This window comes from Temnothorax longispinosus, chromosome 1 (genome assembly GCF_030848805.1).
Source record: "Temnothorax longispinosus isolate EJ_2023e chromosome 1, Tlon_JGU_v1, whole genome shotgun sequence".
Lineage (NCBI taxonomy): Eukaryota > Metazoa > Arthropoda > Insecta > Hymenoptera > Formicidae > Temnothorax > Temnothorax longispinosus.
Window position 1 is genome coordinate 27,673,031 of NC_092358.1, and position 17,265 is coordinate 27,690,295.

The 17,265-nt window shown below is 39.6% G+C and overlaps 2 protein-coding genes and 1 long non-coding RNA gene across 5 annotated transcripts in view; 2 read left to right on the forward strand and 1 right to left on the reverse strand.

Moving 5' to 3' along the window:
- Alk (Anaplastic lymphoma kinase) lies at positions 1–16,148 on the forward strand. Of its 3 annotated transcripts, none has more exons than XR_011734557.1 (25): positions 1–881; positions 5,348–5,642; positions 5,888–6,086; positions 6,160–6,287; positions 6,635–6,757; positions 6,887–7,042; positions 7,116–7,255; positions 7,718–7,881; positions 7,994–8,088; positions 8,185–8,283; positions 8,724–8,901; positions 9,117–9,264; positions 9,686–9,832; positions 10,067–10,223; positions 10,334–10,519; positions 10,716–10,958; positions 11,030–11,128; positions 11,450–11,651; positions 11,929–12,208; positions 12,396–12,688; positions 12,896–13,121; positions 13,305–13,421; positions 13,508–13,762; positions 14,063–14,596; positions 15,053–16,148. XR_011734557.1 is itself a non-coding variant. In XM_071794419.1 (25 exons), exons 2-25 carry the CDS (start codon positions 5,357–5,359, stop codon positions 15,098–15,100), a joined length of 4,428 nt encoding a protein of 1,475 aa, XP_071650520.1. In that variant the 5' UTR covers positions 1–881; positions 5,348–5,356; the 3' UTR covers positions 15,101–16,148. The 3 variants fall into 3 exon arrangements, 2 of the variants coding, with proteins under 2 accessions (XP_071650520.1, XP_071650527.1); XM_071794419.1 differs by having other exon boundaries at positions 14,063–14,521; XM_071794426.1 differs by lacking the exon at positions 1–881 and adding an exon at positions 2,636–3,013 and having other exon boundaries at positions 14,063–14,521.
- Positions 9,380–17,265, reverse strand: part of LOC139822640 (uncharacterized) — a 13,451-nt gene continuing 5,565 nt past the window's right edge. The window contains exons 4-5 of the long non-coding RNA XR_011734564.1: positions 10,783–11,126; positions 9,380–10,240 (exon numbers count right to left, since the gene is read on the reverse strand). This is a non-coding gene — a long non-coding RNA (uncharacterized lncRNA). The remainder of the gene's footprint in view (positions 10,241–10,782; positions 11,127–17,265) is intronic.
- The window catches only part of Calpb (calpain-B), a 15,598-nt gene continuing 15,004 nt past the window's right edge, over positions 16,672–17,265 (forward strand). Inside the window, exon 1 of the mRNA XM_071794461.1 lies at positions 16,672–16,930. Within this exon, the coding sequence (XP_071650562.1) occupies positions 16,851–16,930 (80 nt within the window). The 5' untranslated portion in view covers positions 16,672–16,850. The remainder of the gene's footprint in view (positions 16,931–17,265) is intronic.

Sequence of the window (17,265 nt, forward strand, 5' to 3'; positions counted from 1 at the left end):
TTCCGGACGGAACAACACCCCGCGGAGGACGCGGCCGAGGGTCCAGGGTCCAGAGTGTCGGCGGGTCCTCGTTTCCTCGATGCGCGAGAGGCGTACGAGGGGTTGGGATTAACGTTAAGCGGCTACGGGCCCGGCCGCTGGTAGCTCTCGGGGAGCATCGCGAGACGACGTCTTTCGCCCGCGCGAGGGCCGCGCGAGGGGTGTGTGCGAGAGAGCCGGCCGCGAGAGGCGTAGGAGAGACGGAGAGACGGCCGGATCGATAAGCACCGAAAAGCGGAGCGGAAAGAGCGGCGCGGGCGGCACGAGTCCTCCGGCCGGAGCCGCGGTCCTAGAGAGGAGAGAGCGCGGCGTGATGCTGCGTGCGTGATCTCGCCGCCCCGGTCGTGTCAGAGCGACGTATACGCCGATCGCTTTCACGCGCGATGCACGCGCGCACGCGTGCGTGTCCACGCACAGGCGGGACGGTGCGGCCGCGGCGCGACCTTTGTGCTTCGTAAAACACCTCCGAATACTCCTCGTCGAACGTTTCCCCGTGCCGGGGGCGGAAGGGTCGCCCCGGGTCACCCCGCCGTGCGGTCCGGTGCGGTCGCGCGAAAATCGGTGCCGGAAGCGGAATCTCGAGGTTTTCCTTCATGTGCGATCGAACGCGAAGTGTGCTGCCCGAGATGCCCGGGATCCCATCGGGTATCTCTCGGACCCCTCGACGTTGCCGCGCGAATGCACGGGGTGCCCGAAATTCTCAGACGCAATAAACTCGTTCGGTACCGTCGCGAGTGCACGGATAGACCTTGCTCGTTTTGTGTTTGCATTTGGTGCTACGGATAATCGACGAGGAGAATTGAGAGAAGCGGAAGCGCGGAGGGCTGTTCCACCCGAAAGTGGTAATATGGCACACTTGATGTGCTTATACTCTGCTGCTTATACCGTACTAATTGCCAAAACCTCGAGCCCGTATCTCTCTATATTCTACACGTACATCGGGTACATCCCCGTCGCGTAAAATTAATTATTTAATTTCGTAAAACTTAGGGGAGAGAAATAACTTTTGCAATAAATAATCTCTCGTTACGATATCAACTATTTTATTATTATTAATGTATAGTTTTTAGAGTGTAATCGTATTTTTAAAGATAAAAAATATAAATCTAAAATATACAAATGGAAGAGAGAATGTAAAATTCACGCGCAGAATTTGGCTTTATTCGAGCGTGACTCCATATTGTTAAATAAACAATACTAATTGATAATAATGTTGCTACAAATGCATTGTACGATGTTGACCGCTAAAAATAAAATCGTAGTAAAATCGTAAAAGAAAAGAAATAAAATTTAACGTTTTATCTTTAGTATATAGTATCCTCATATCACTAAATATTTTCACAAGCAACAAAAGCAATTTAGGCCGATATTCATAGCCCGATTTTATATTTAAGATCGTCTTAAGTACTATTTCGAGACACTATACGGTCATTTCGTTGGTTGGATGGAGTCTTAAACCTGTCTTTGACCAGATTTAAGACGATCTTAAATATATAAGATCTGACTATGAATAATGCCCTTAGATGTATTCCATATGCTTTATCCTACACAATAAAATTAAGAAAAAAGAAAATATATATCTAACTTCTTACGTGTTCTGTATATAATTATATACATATATACTACAAGTAAATATATACTTAAGTATATATATAATATACACTTTTAATAATTAATAATACAAGAATTATACAACCGTTATGATATACAATCAAAGATTAAACTAAAATCGCCATTTACGGTCCGAGCTGGATCGAACTCCAAAAAAAATTTATATCTTAAAAATTTTCTTTAATGTCATTTTTATATTTAAAAAGTACATTTTTAATATACATAAAATAAAAAAGTGCCCATCTAAATGCGTTACAGCAATCAATCAATCAATCGTTTATTCCTTCGGCCAAAAAGCCAAGAAGGGACTTGGTTTACAATAGAACCTAAACTCCATTCACATTCACATTCATACCCATTCCGCACGCTCCTAATACGTTCTTATTTCCTTTTCTTCATTTTACATTTCTTCTCCCTCCACAATTTCGTCAATACGTCGCCCTTCATTCTCTCCATACATCGTTCCATACTGTTTACAATTTCATTACTATTATTCCCTAATCCTGATGTGAATAAGTCATGCGTTACAGCAATCGTCACATTTGACATTAATACGGGCAACAAATTATTCCTAATTGGAGCACGCACTTATATTAATTTCAATATTAATCGTTTAATTGTCTGATAACTTTAGTTGCCCAGTTGTTGATAGAGTTCCTTGTTTTATCTTTCACCTTGAACTGATGTAAAAGGGGAACGATGGGGGAGCACGTGTCTCGTGTGCGCTCACAAACGCTGCACGTGCGAGAAATCATCAGGATCGAGAGCACGACAGAAAACTATACATAGCGCGATATCGACGTAACTTGTCTTAATTACGTTACGACATTGTCTGCTTTGACTTTGCGACAATGCTCTGCTGCTCGAAGTGTGCCGTTCAAAGGGCCGTCGGTCGCTTGCATGGCAAAACAGCATACATCGTAAATCGAGGAATGTTTACCGTCGCTACGTATATACATACGCGATTGCGTAAATACGCGAATTTTGCCGATATTGATCAAAAGGTCGGTCTCCATGGCTCTCGATGCACGGGCCATGTTATTATTGAAACGAGGGGACATAATCCACGGAAATAATCATAAGCCGGGCGATTGCTCGAATCCTCCGGAAGAGAGGAGAGGGAGAGGGAGAGAGAGAGAGAGAAAGGGAGATGTATCTGAAGGAAAGAGCAAAACGCTTTCCTCGATTGCTGTTAACGAGACACGAGATCAGACAGATCTCGTCGTTGCTGCATCCTGCGCGCAGTACACTTTACATCGCGTACTGTGTCTTGGTGCTTTTGGCGAACAGACAGACCGTGTTGAAAGTTGGATTAATCGAGGAGCGAGAGACAGAAAGAAAGAGAGGGTCCTGAATTAGTAAGGTGCGCTGTGAATAAATCATCGATATATTGATCCATCGCCGCGCGTGATTTTCTCACCAACGGAAAAAAGTTCCTTCTCAAGTAAATAAATAAATAAATAAGTAAAAAAAAACATTGGTGGCGTGACTTTAATACAAACAGAGTATAATATGACTGATCTAATTATAAATAATTTCTTCAAGCTGTTACTCGGTCCTGCACATTACAAATCTTTAACTCAAGTCAATAAAAGGGCACAAGAGTATCGTTCTCCAGTTCTTCCTGACGTACTCGGCCGCGATCTCCATTTTCGCGAATATCTTCACTTTTGCGGTCGCGCGTTTTTCCGCGCAAACGAAGCGTCCCTCTTTTCCACGTTGAAATCGGATTTCTTTTTTTTTTCTCCTCGAGCGGGGCTTGATGAATCCGTGACGTCGAGTGTTTCAATCAGAGCTCTTTGGGATTAATGGTGGCATTCGAATGATCACCGCGTCGCGGGAGGTGCCACGATTGGCCGGCAAGCGCGGGTATTATACTCGGTGTACGATCGATATTCCAAGCTGACAATAGCTGGCCGTTGTCGGGCCCGCTAATCGCGCTCGAAAAGAGAATGAAAATTCGGCGGAGATTGGAGTAAATCGCGCGGACGCGCCGCTGCGATCTCCCGGGAGATTTTCGTTCCGTTCCGAGCGACTCGACGTCGACTCGTTGTAAGATAGAGGCGAGTTAAGGCGCGTTAGATCACCGCGCATTCTACAGCAATACTGCACTCTGACAACTGTAATTGTATCGCTCGCCAAAGAAGAGAGAGAGAGAGAGAGAGAGAGAGAGAGAGAGAGAGAGAGAGAGAGAATACGTGTAGGCGGAATTGATCTAATAGGATCAATTGTTACTCCTACGTGATTTTCGCGGCGCAATTCGCGCGCATCGAACTACGCATTAACAAATTTTCATCGTGCATTATAATACAAGAAGCAATTCTGAAAATAAGAAGAGATTAAGCTCAGAATACGGAGACTAAAGCGTTCAAGCTAAAACAAGCTCGAACAAAAGCAGAAGTTAAAGCCGTAACTGAAGTTGGAGCTAAAGCTAAATATAAATTTGTAGCTTTTCATCTTTGATTCTCATTTTCTTAGAAAATTTGCGAATCAGAAGTTGAAAATAATTCCTGATTAATAATAATTCCTGATTCCTTACATCTGTCTATTATCAATTTTCTCTTTCTCCGTCTCTTCTCTCTGTTTCGTAATCCTACATTTTTTTATAGATGAAATATATCTCTTCATCAGCAATATTTATTTCTCATTTTTGAAAAACTTCCTCTGCACCTAGGAAAGCGAGAAGATATTATAATCAATGTTGGACCAAATAAATGAAAATGTATTTTAGCCGTTTTTTTTAATAAACGTGTATGACATCAGTCGCCTCTGAAATATCGTATTGATGATGGCAGCGGACAGGCATATAACATCGTCCCCGCGCGCAAACCGGAAATCAAGGGATATCGGGAAATGAATTATTCTATTTCCGGCGTTCACGGCTTCGTTTCATTAATTCGTTTTCCCTCGGAATTTTATAATCTCTGATGCTGTATCAATCACTATTTTGCTATGCGGATGACGGCATATGGACGTAATATTCTAAATATTTAATTTCAACGTGTAAATTTTAACAGTATTGCTCTTGCATAAGTAACATCCTTGCAAAAAACATATTCCTTAACATACTCGTAAAAGATTGTCAAAATTAATATAAATTTCCTTTTAACTGTGAAATTTAAATAAGATGTATATAAGGAATAATGTATTAAAATTAAATTTGAAATAATAATAAACGAAACGTTTGCTTTTTCATTAAAGACATTAATTTGATTAATTATACTATTATGTTAAAGAATTGATATTGCTGTAATTATCAAAAAATGAAAAATAAATGAAATAAACTATATTAATTCATAAATTTGCTGTAATGAATATAATAAATATCATACTTGAAATACTGTATCGCGCAGATATTTGCTCTTATCGATACGTATTGACTTTAATCTTTATTTAGATTTCTCTAAAAACGCGCAAATCATTTTTTTATTTTATTCTATTTTAAATAAAATGAGATCACAATATATATAGACACATACACACATAGTGGTTTTATCATATATATAAATGTATAATAAAATAAAATTGCAGTATATACATAAACACTCTATTTGTGTGTATCTCATTATTTTATATATATATATATATATGTTTTTATATATATATATGTTTTATATATATACATATGTATTTTTATATATATATATATGTGTGTATACATTATTATATATAAACCAAAATACTTGTATAATTTCAGTCTTGAATAATGGAAGACGATCATAGCAGCAACGGCAGCAACGGCGGTTCGCTGCTTCGGATCGTCGTGATTTGTTGTTGTATCTCGGTGACTTCCTGCTCTATGTGGCATGGTAAAAGTTTTAAGGAAAAATTATTGGAACTTCGAAACAGCCCTCCGCCACAAATGGGTTACTGTGATTTGGACACCGAATGCGACTGGGATTGGAGCGAGACCCAGGGTTTTAAGAAAGTCAAGGCGCGCAGCGATGTGCCAAAACCCTTTCCGAGAACGGACGCCGACAATTCCACAATCGGTACGAAATTTTTGAGACGTTTGTATATTTTTTTTCAGGAGAAATTGAGACTTAAAGCGCAAATTTAAGTAAAAGGATGTCATAGTCCTATAAGATCTCGTAACATTGTAGAATTTGGCCCATAGAATCAAATTAAAATTAAGAACCAATTTGTGAAACAGTTTTAAAATGAAAATTTGATTACGATGTCGCGTATAATAATGTAAATTTTCGGAAAATTAACTGGTTCTGTTCTCTCTCTTAAGGTAATTTCCTGTGGTTCAGCGGCAAAGGGGACGCCCAAATATGGTCCAAATCGATTGGTCGCACGGGCCCGCGTTGCCGTATCGAATTCTGGCTTTATATGGTGGAAATGGAGTACGGATTCATAAATCTTGTCATACAAACGAACAGCAACAACATGAGTTCCATCGCGGTGACGAAAAGCGGAAATAACACCGCCACGTATGTGTATATTTTTTTACAATGCTATGATAATATAGATTTTTTTTAAATACGCTTAAACACGTTGTTTTAGATGGAAAAAGATAAGCTTCTCATTACGCGCGATCGATCAGTCCTATAAATTAGTTTTAGAGGTCTATCTGCCCTATCCTAATTCGAGCATCGGCGTCGACAACCTTCGCCTAGTTAATTGCTTTCCAGGTAATTATATAAAATATTTTCAGATAATTAAGTTAATGGAATATTTTGATAGTCGTGTTATATCAATGACGACTATAGCTTTGTGATAATTGCGGCATTTGTATACGATGACCTTACTTCTCTGCTTTACATATACGTATCCCTTCATACATGGAAGTATTAAGTTAATTAAATTAATTAAGTTAATTAAATGAGAAAAATAATACGCTTGATTATATCCGTAGGAATTTATAAGCAATAATAATTTTGAAGCAGATGCGAAATTTGTATACGATTGCCGGTCAATGTATATAAAAAATTAAGTTCTATAATTAAAACGATAACTCTTTCGCGCGTTTCCATTTTAGAATCCATCGAGGATTGTACCAAGACCATGTTTCGGTGTAACAGCGGCCCCTGCTTAAACAGGACCCGTGTCTGCGATTTCACGAAGGATTGCGTCGACGGCGAAGACGAAGCGCTCGAGTGCGGTACGTATAACATCCTAAATTCATTATCTTACATTTCCTTAAATATCGTATTCCGTGACGTAAGAATTCTTTGTGCCCCGTCTTTGAGACGTATGTCCGTACAATTGGACATTTAAAAATATTTCACAGACAAGATACCGGCGAACGCGAAGTGCAACTTCGAGGACGGTTGGTGCGGATGGACAAATGTCCCTGGGAGACCTCTAAATTGGACCCGTCATAGTGGCCCTACGCCAACCGAAAGGACCGGACCCAATTACGATCATACTTACCGCAATGCAACTGGTATGCGCTTGAGACTAGATGAAGCGCAACACACATTATTCACAGAACAATAAATCGTCATCTATTTGGGCAGGAATGTACGCGTTCGTGAACATGGGTTTTAAACATGCGGCTGTCAAGTACGGCAGTCGAGCCACGATGACAAGTCCTTTGTATAATCCGACACCACCTTACAGCAGGGACCCTAACAGCCCTTATTATCGGTCGTGTCAAGTACGTATTGCTCGATTGTTATTTAACGCTTATAATCTTGAATATCTTGAATTATCTCTCTATACATATGTATAATTAAATCTCTGAAAAAACAGAAGCATTTGATTCGGTCTTATGTTTCTGTAAAAAATTTAAGAGCGATAAATTGCGGTTAAGATCAATAAAGTCAAGTCGTGAAAAAAATTAAATGGAACAATTTGAGTACAGATTTAATCTATAAGATAAAATCAATATGACTTTTTCACTAATTTATTCGATATGGAAGAACGGTTATTGATTATTTAAATTTATATTTGAGATTGAAACACTATCTATTTTTTTTTACCACAAACGATTATGAATGTACAGTGCATTTTATTTTCAAAATTTCGATAGAAAGCGTTTAGATAGAAGTCTATTCTAACGTTTTCAATAAGAAAGTTTTATTTTAACAAATATCTTGTGAACGGAAAATGTTTTCAGGTACGCTTTTTCTATCACAAACACGGTGCGCATAGCGCATCTCTTGGGCTCTTTTTAGTCCAAGTAAAACCATATGGAAATCATACCGAAAACTTGTGGTGGTCCTACGGACCTGATAACGACGCTTGGCACAACGAGGCGATTGCTCTAGATGTAAAATACAGGTAATAAGCACAGAAAATTACGCAGCGATAAACGCAATTAACGCAAAATTGATTTAACCCTTGCTCCGAACAATGAGGAACTAAATGTCATCGATACGACACGCATTTGTAGGTACCACTTGCAATTCGAAGCGTCCAGAGGGTATTCCTCGAAAGGTGATATAGCGGTTGATGATATTTCCCTGAGTCCAGAATGTTTCGGCATTGGTAATTGTAACATAATGTTAAACGTATCTTCATTACATAGCTAGTTATGTTTTTTTTCCCATCTGCCATTCACACATAAATGTCTCTTTTTTGCAGGGGTTCCACGGGAAATTGTAGGCGATTTTGATTATTACCGACCCGTTATTGAATCCGAGAAGGTGCCAATGCAGCATCCGGATTTTGTAAACGAGACAGGTATGAAGTTGTGACGCATTCAATAAAGCTTGATTATACATTTTTAAAATTATTTATACATGTACATTGTGTAACGTGTTAATTTTATTTTATTATAGACATAAAATTTTTCGAAAAATGTTTTTATGAATCTTGTTTTGTTTTTTCTTGACAGAAAAAAAAATATATTTTTTTATATAAAGCTTATTTACTACTTATATTGATCAAATCATTTTTTCTATTGCTAAAAAACTTTTTATAGTAGATTAAAAGTTAAAAAAGTAAAAAGTGAATAAAATTTTGCAATAATTATGCATACATAAAAGAAGATGTTTGGAGTGTCATATACGTCATTAGAAATAACAGTTAAAAGTACAAATAAAATATCTTATTTCTTTACATCTGTATTGAAAAACTTATCAAATTAATCTTACACTGTTATCAAATTATATCTTACACAGTCATCCGAATTACCACTTGCGGAGCTACCGGCAGGAATGGTCCTACCTACGAGAAATGTAATAATACAGATGTAGAGTTCTTGTCGCCGTCACAAAATGAAGAGGATAAAATGCCCTTTCCTTTAATTCCTTTAAATGGAATCCAACGGTGGACCGCACCACGCGGTGAATATTACACGTTAGTAGATCTAATCAGAAATATAGATTGATAATAATGGAAGATTTTAAAACGTCTCATTGGCATAGTGATTATTAATATCAATTTAATCGTGTGAGGAGGCAATTTAATTTTAGAAAACAGATTAACTCACGAATTAATATTAAACTGCCGATTTGCTTAATGACGAATCCGTTGTTTTGACCTGTCTAATTATAAATTGTCTTCGAAAACAGTTTAATCGCCGTCGGAGCACGAGGCGGACAGGGTTCAAGTAACATCGGCATCACCCTGGGTGCATTTGTTCGCGGTGTCATAGAGCTCCAGAAAGGCGACCAACTATATTTCATGATGGGTCAAGAGGGAACGAACGCCTGTGCTAAAGTGAGTATTGCTAACATAACTGGAATAAGAAATCTACATAAAAGAATATAATAAAGATGTAAAATAAACTTTTCTTCTACGTGAAAATTTATTTTCAGGAAAATGTGAATTGGAATATTAATAAGCTTATTTTTATTTTCTTAAGCTTCTACTACTTTATAACTTTCATTGATACTGTTCTATAAATTCCACAGTTATTTTTTTGTTTCAACATTGAATTTTCGTTCCCCTTCGAAATATTTTAAAATCGATTTTTTTCAAAAGTTTGCATAGCTTCGCAAAAATGTCATGCTTATTTTTACAGAAGCAACATTTTTTTCTCCCAGTTGCATTACAAATTGCTAGAGATGTCCTCTATTTGTTCAGTTTATATTATTGTTTGCAACATACTGATACTGATATTATTGATTTTGTCAATCAGAATCTCGGCTTAAAGACAACCACCTGTCAGTCGTCGGATCAAATCGACTTATCGCCGCAGCAGACATCATCAAAAGTGCGAGAAGTGAAGAAAATCGAGTTTAAGAATCCTGGTGGCGGTGGCGGTGGTGCGACTGCCATCTTTACGGTAAATAAAATATGATAAATATTATGCCTTTAGTAAAATAATGACTATAGCAATTTAGTAAAATAACAAAGAATAAAAGACGCGTCAGTTCTTATTACATAACTAACAATAAGTCACGTAGATATTTCATTAGAATCACAACAGTGTTTGCACAAAGAAAGTCTTGCTTCAATTTTTCACTAGTTCCCTTCTCACTATTGTACAAGTTCGACGTAGACTCGTAATCGATTGTAGTTCAAAGCGAACGGCGAACTGGAACCTATCTTAATCGCGGGTGGTGGCGGTGGTTTGGGGTTGAATCCCTCTATGGACGATGGATTACAGCATGGGCGCGGTTCCTTTCCCGCGGGTAGACTTTCATCTTCTCCGTCCAATGTTTCAGAACGCATGGGTAATTAGCTCTTGTCTCTAAAATGCATAATAAAAATCTTTCAGTTGCGTTTTTACAATGCAACTTGAAATAGAAAAAAATGCAAATTCGAATGGAACCTCGGCTCCTAGGTGGACCCGGTGCCAATTGGAACGGTACGAAGCCTAATTTTCAACAAAAGACCTGGGGATCGCCATTAATTTATGGAGGTATAGGAGGACTCGGTTGCGAGTCAGGAAATGAAGGCCACGGTAACGGAGGCTTCGGTGGAGGTGGAGGCGGTTGCCAGTCAGGGGGTGGTGGCGGTGGTTACGTCGGTAAAGAGAAATATAAAACATTTAAATATTCTATAACGCTTATAGAATCACATATTGCTATATTATCACATATTGCAATTGAGATATCAGAATTAAGATTGAAGAAATACTGATTGAAATAAATCTTGCTGATTTAGATACGTCGTAAATGACGATCCTCAATTAATTAGCTTAGAAATAACTTCACGTTCTTTAGGTGGTAATGCCGGACACAACAACGGAAACGGTGAGGGTGGTTACTCATACGCCAGTCAGAAGCTCACCGACGTTTATTTCAAATCTGGAGTCCATTCCGGCCCGGGCGAGGTCTTCATCATACCTGCGATCAGCGGTTGCGGTTGTGATTATCGCTGCGTCGCGCTCGATCGGTACTTGAGCGAGACCAAGTGTCTCTGTCCTCAGGGTTGGCTGCTCAGCAACGACTCCAAATCCTGCATCAGTAAGCGCAACTGCCATGACATATCACTGCCATCGTTGTTAAATGCAAAGTAACATCGTATTGGATTTCAGTGACTGACGATTCCAAAGGTGGACATCAAACGCACTTAATTCAGCTTCTAGGTGTAGTCATTGGCCTCTTCACTATTATTGGAATTTGCCTAGTATCCTGTAAGTAAAAACATTGAGTGTTATAATATAACAAATAAAATAATGCTAGATTGATTTTTATCGCAAGGAGACTATAATAGCTATGATAAAAATTATTTTATTCAAAATATTCCTCCAGATACAATCAAAGAACGAGATGATTTGTGAAGGTCTTGTTTTAGCTTTTATCATGAGTATCTTAATTTTTAAATAACACCAGTCTCTCTCTCTCTTTCTCTTTTGTTATATTTAATCGCGAAATATTTGTTGTTTAAATATTTCGTTAATTATTCTATTCTTACGTAAAATTCTTCCGCTTGCACATCTTACATTTTCCGGCAGATAAACGATACCAAAAACAGAAAGCGCTTTCGCATCGCCGTCAAGTGATGTTCGGCAACGGCACCGAATTAGCTGCATTGCGTCCAGGAAACGTGTCGGACACGATGATGACCGAATTCAACCCCAACTACGAGTTTGCCGGCAATCTCTACAGCTTCAAAGACTTGCCGCAAATACCTCGCGACTGTATTACTTTAGTAAAGTTAGTACGAATATAACAAACCAAGACTAATTAACATATCAATCGGATACTACACAATTGTACAGATTGAATTGGATGTTCTCAATGTTTATGATTAGCTAAATCAGATACACTAGACAATTTTACAAATTGATTATTCTCTCAACGTTTTGTATATAAAAATCTTTAGGTTTTCCCTCATCCAAGAATTCAAACATAAAAAATAAAATTAAAACTATTTATTCTTTTTTATTGCACGGAATAAAGTAAGAATGATCGATTGTAATTTTTGACGCAGACCTCTCGGCCAAGGCGCCTTCGGCGAAGTTTTCCAGGGCGTGTACAAATACAGACGCGGCGAGGAACATCCCGTCGCCGTCAAGACGCTACCGTCTTTATCCACGACGCAGGCAGAAGCGGATTTCATGATGGAGGCACTGATAATGAGCAAATTCAATCATCCTAATATAGTACACTTTATCGGTGTCTCCTTCGACAAACATCCGAGGTACATCGTTCTCGAATTATTAGCCGGAGGTGACCTCAAGAATTTTCTGCGCGAAGAACGGCCTCGATCAGTGAGTATTAATAACTGTTATACACTATCAACTTAAGAGAAAAGCGAGAGTGAAATATATTGCACTTACGTTTTTAATCTCCACCTACTTTAAAGTAGCTATAGCTCTTATTCGCGAATATTTTTAATCCGTATTTTTATCTAATTTCTATAGGACGCATGTCATACACATATTCTTGATTTTGCAGGACCGACCTACATCGTTAACGATGCTAGACCTTATTGTGTGCGGCTACGACGTCGCGAACGGCTGTAAATACATGGAGGAAGCGCGTTTTATACACCGAGATATTGCCGCTAGGAATTGCTTGTTGACTACCAAAGCACCGGGCCGTACCGTCAAGATCGCGGATTTCGGTATGGCCAGGGATATTTATCGAAGCGATTATTATAGGAAAGGTGGTAAGGCGATGCTGCCCATAAAGTGGATGCCACCCGAGAGCTTCTTGGACGGCATATTTACTACGAAGACCGACGTCTGGTGAGACTTCGTATTTCGTATTCGCTAAAATCGTCATTCGATCCCATACAATTTTCTTTTTCAAAAATACGCACGCCTTTTCGTTTTCTTTTTTACGTAATTTATTTTCATCGAAAATTAAAGTTTTATGGTACGAGTAGAAAAGAAAATTTTCTCATTAATATAAATTAACAGATAAAGCTCCTAACGTTGCAATGTAATTTTTAGGGCCTTCGGCGTGCTTCTATGGGAGATTATGTCATTCGGATATATGCCTTACACCGGATGTGCAAATCGCGAAGTCATGTCGATGGTAACGTCCGGCGGCCGTCTCGAGAAACCCGCGGGATGCCCAGATCCTATATATGGAATCATGACGCGGTGCTGGCATCCACGCCCTGATGACAGACCAAGTTTCGCAACCATTGCCGAAAGGATTGGGTATTGTTTACAGGTGAGAGCGCAACAAAGGATTTCAACCATATCGGTTTTCTTTAATTTAATCTTAGTCTTATTTTATTTCGTTCATTATTGCGACATTGTATTTTTATTTTTATATAAAGTCACAATCTCATTATTTGATCTAAATATAATCTAAAACAATATAATCTACGAATTAATGTTTTTTTTTTACAAGGATCCTGATGTGATAAATCAACCAACGCCTAATTTCGATATATTGCCAATCTGCGATCGTGAAATAACAATCATGAGACCGGACCCGGAAGCGGAATGCATCAACGTGCAGTCTGATGTCGGTATAGTTATAAAATGAAATGTGAAAATGTTATATCTTGTTAGACATACACGTAGAAAGCGAGCTTTAAACTTGTCCGACAGTTGGATGGCTACATGCAACCGAGAATCGTCGATCCACGGTCCGTTGCACGTCGTGTGGATCAAGCTATGGGTGGCACCGTCTATGATCCGGAAAATGAAAAATCAATCGAAGACTGCAAGTTGTACGGAGGAAATTACGCGAAATCAACGGGATGCCGGAAAGGAAAATTTAATTGCAATACGTACGACTCTGGCACGGATGCTTTAGAGCAAACGTACAGCGACAACGATCACGATGAAGATCGTGACGACGAGGTGAGCGGAAATTGCAATATATTTGAAAACTCTGGGAAATCTATCGATACTTGAATTGCATTTAACTATTTTCTTATTAAATTAATTGTTATCTCAATTAACGCTTTAATTATATTCCTTTGTGATAAATTTTCTTTCTCGTATTAACATAAATCATATAATAATGGCTATTAGAAGTTGAGATAACGAAAGAAGAACAAATGTTCCATTACATTTAATGTTATACGCTATATTTATTTTATTATTTTACGATTCCAGTTTATATTATTACTGTATATATTACACGACTCTGTTTCGCAGGACAAACGTAGGATCGACCGATCGGATCGACAAGACAGCAGGGCAATACATCGAACCAACAACATCGAAGACTGCGATAACGTAGACAACGGCAACAACCGTCCAGAGGATGAATGTCATATGACTGCCAACATCGATAACGCGATAACGGATCGCAAAAATGGCAATGAGAGCACAACGACTACCGACACCAACTCCGACTCTCTGATAGCACAATCCTCGGACACCCCGCCCGACACCACGACGAACTCGTCGCCCAATACGCGCACTTGTTCGCCAAGTCGTACCATCGGCCTCAACGCCAATGTCAGTAATGTGAACGGCATGGTGAAGAAGAATACTCTGAAGGCGACCCTGAGTCTGGACCCGAGCGCGCTCTGCAGAGGCACCATCCCCTACGAGAAGATCACAACGCAAACGCAACGCTCGAGCACGCCGGGCAATTTGGAGTTAAGGAAGGTAACTTGACCTCCCCCCTACATTCGGCGTCCTGCAAAGTTTCCATCTGTACATGACCGTGGTCCTTGATCGAAGGTACTTAGCACTAAAACGCAATTTGTCCACCGACAAATTCGAACATTTGCAATCAAGGGCTTTCCTGTGAAACGAGGAATAATAGTAATTAAGAAATATAGAGGCTTATAAATCTACAGCCTCTTGCATAAGAAAAAATGTAAAAAATAAAAAATAGAATCGTATATATCGATATATTCTATATGCCTCTTGTGTAGAAGACACTATACCTATACACTTTTTACGATGCAAACTCCTTGATTGTGAATTGATAAGACATCTTTTTGAGATTCTAAACGTCTTTCGAAGACTCTCTGAACTACTGTTCATTTGCAGCCTTGCGAATTCAGTAACAGTCTTAAAGGAAGCATTAACGATTTATAGTTTTTCTTGCATTACTATTTGAAATGTATCTTTTCAGATCTTAGTATTTCCTTGGCCCTAATATTTTACGACTTTCTCGCTTTTGCAATGAAGGACTCTCTGGGTCACGAGCTGCCGAGGGAGGAGGAGTGCTCCTGCTGAGATTTATCCGAGGGGGGTTGACGAGGCTGCCCGGCCGCGCTCGGCTGCATGATCGCTCGCCGATTGCAGCTGCAACGGTCGGCCACGACGACTGCGATTATCAGGGACACGCAGCTCGTAGAACTCTCCTCGCCTATGTGGGCCCAGGACAACGAATACTCGCGTCGTTACTATTCCGAGGAGACTCTCCTGTGAATGGGATATTCGGGGAGGAAACCGCGAATTTCTCTTCGCGCGGGCGACACTTTTTTTTGACGCGCGCCGAACGTGGATCTCCGTAAGAAAGACGCGCGACTATCGTAAGTCGGAAGAAAAGAGATTGCTACAAAAGGATGCAAAACAGGCAAATTGTGTACATACGAGGGGGGGGGGATGAAAGATACCAAATACGTAACACATGTATTCAATACGTTAAGCGTCACATACACACATACATACATACACATATACTCTTACGCAAAGTGATCTCGTTGAATGAACTTTCTAATTCCGTGATAGCAATGGGGCAGGAATTTATAAAATTATTGTATCACTCGTTAACGTGGATCTTCGAGCGCGAATTAATCAGGGTGACGTAGCAGCTCGTAAAGTCAACGTTAAAAACGTGGATGCGTAAACTTGGAAATGGCAGATTGAGGAATGTTTTTGCGGTGTATATATATACATTTGATATTTAAAAGTCTAAGGAACGCGAGCAGTCTCGTCTTCGACGTAAAGTAAACCCCCGGTCGGAGACATTACGGCCGTATTGTCCTATCTGTCTAAAGGGTTGAGGTTCCCAGCGAGATACGGATACGCGAAATGTGGCTATGGCTGTCGAGTAAAATGTTACACTGTAATATCGATGTAAAAATCTCCGTAGGCTGATCGATGAACGCGTCTTGGGAATGGAGAGGGTGGGGCGGGGGGCAGGGAAGGGAATAAAAAGAGCACAAGCCCTTTTTTATTTTTCTTACAACGACGACGTACTTTACGTGCGCGTAGCGTATGAAAGTCAGCCACTATAATGTATCTGTACGTGAAACGTAATAAAGGCGTGTTTATGGAAGGTAGCGTGTTACTACTTCATCATAAGCTTCCTTCCCGATGATTACAATGAATTCGTTTATATAAACTCATTATAAACTGTTTATAAATTTCAGGTAGTTGTAGGAAAATGCTTCAACAGTTCCCTTCAATAATCTCCTCTAGAAAAATGATTAGCTTTATAGCTCCATTTATCAGTTCCTTTATTTTTCTCCGTTTCTTTATTTCTCTTGATTTATCTAGCGTTTATATTTGTATCAGCCGAAAGCGGATTGCTACCTGCGCTGGTCCAACTTAACATTCAGTTCATCGAAAAGCAAGTTGGCGTTATTGTTAGCTGTCTCTCCCTTCCTTTCCGTTTTGCATCGTTCATTCTTTGGCGAACATTCTCAGGGACGTTTGCATCGCTGGCAATGAGATCTCTGCGCTGGACGCCGACATTGTCACATCTTGGAAAGCGTCATAGTTTTCTCAGTAACGTTGGCGGCGACTATATATACGCCCGTGCACTCGAGTACGCGGAGTAGATAAGTATAAACGACGGCACACGGGCTAAGCGTGCATACGCGAACACGCAGCGAAGGAAAGAGGATGACAGTCCGATTCGCGGTTGCCGGATGACAATTTGACAATTCGCGCATGGAACCTCGGCGTGTGTCGCACGTGCCCCCCCGATCGTGTTTGTCCCCAATTCGTGTGTCTTACGACTCCGTGACCCGGAACGATGTCGAGTTATTCGTACTACTACGTGAAAACCATCGTTGAGGACGGTCGACCGCCAAAAACGTATAAATTCGCGAAAGGGTAAGCACTTTAAATTTCTTGGCAACAAGTTTTAAAAGCTTGATCGTAAAACGAGACGAGACGAGCCACGTGCGAAATATCAGCTCGAAACATCTATCATGTTTCGCACGACTCTGTAGTTTTAAAAATGTCCCTTTGTCGCGAAAAGATCTAAGATGTGGTGCAAGAATTGATGCTATATGTCCGAAGGCTGTGACTTCGGTGACAAAGATTGTTTAATGTATATTTCTTTTTTTACTTTAAATTGTATGCTACTGCCGTGGAAATTTGTTAAATTTACAGAGCAAGTTGGGATAATTGAGAAGACGAAAAATAATAAAAACACCTCAACATAA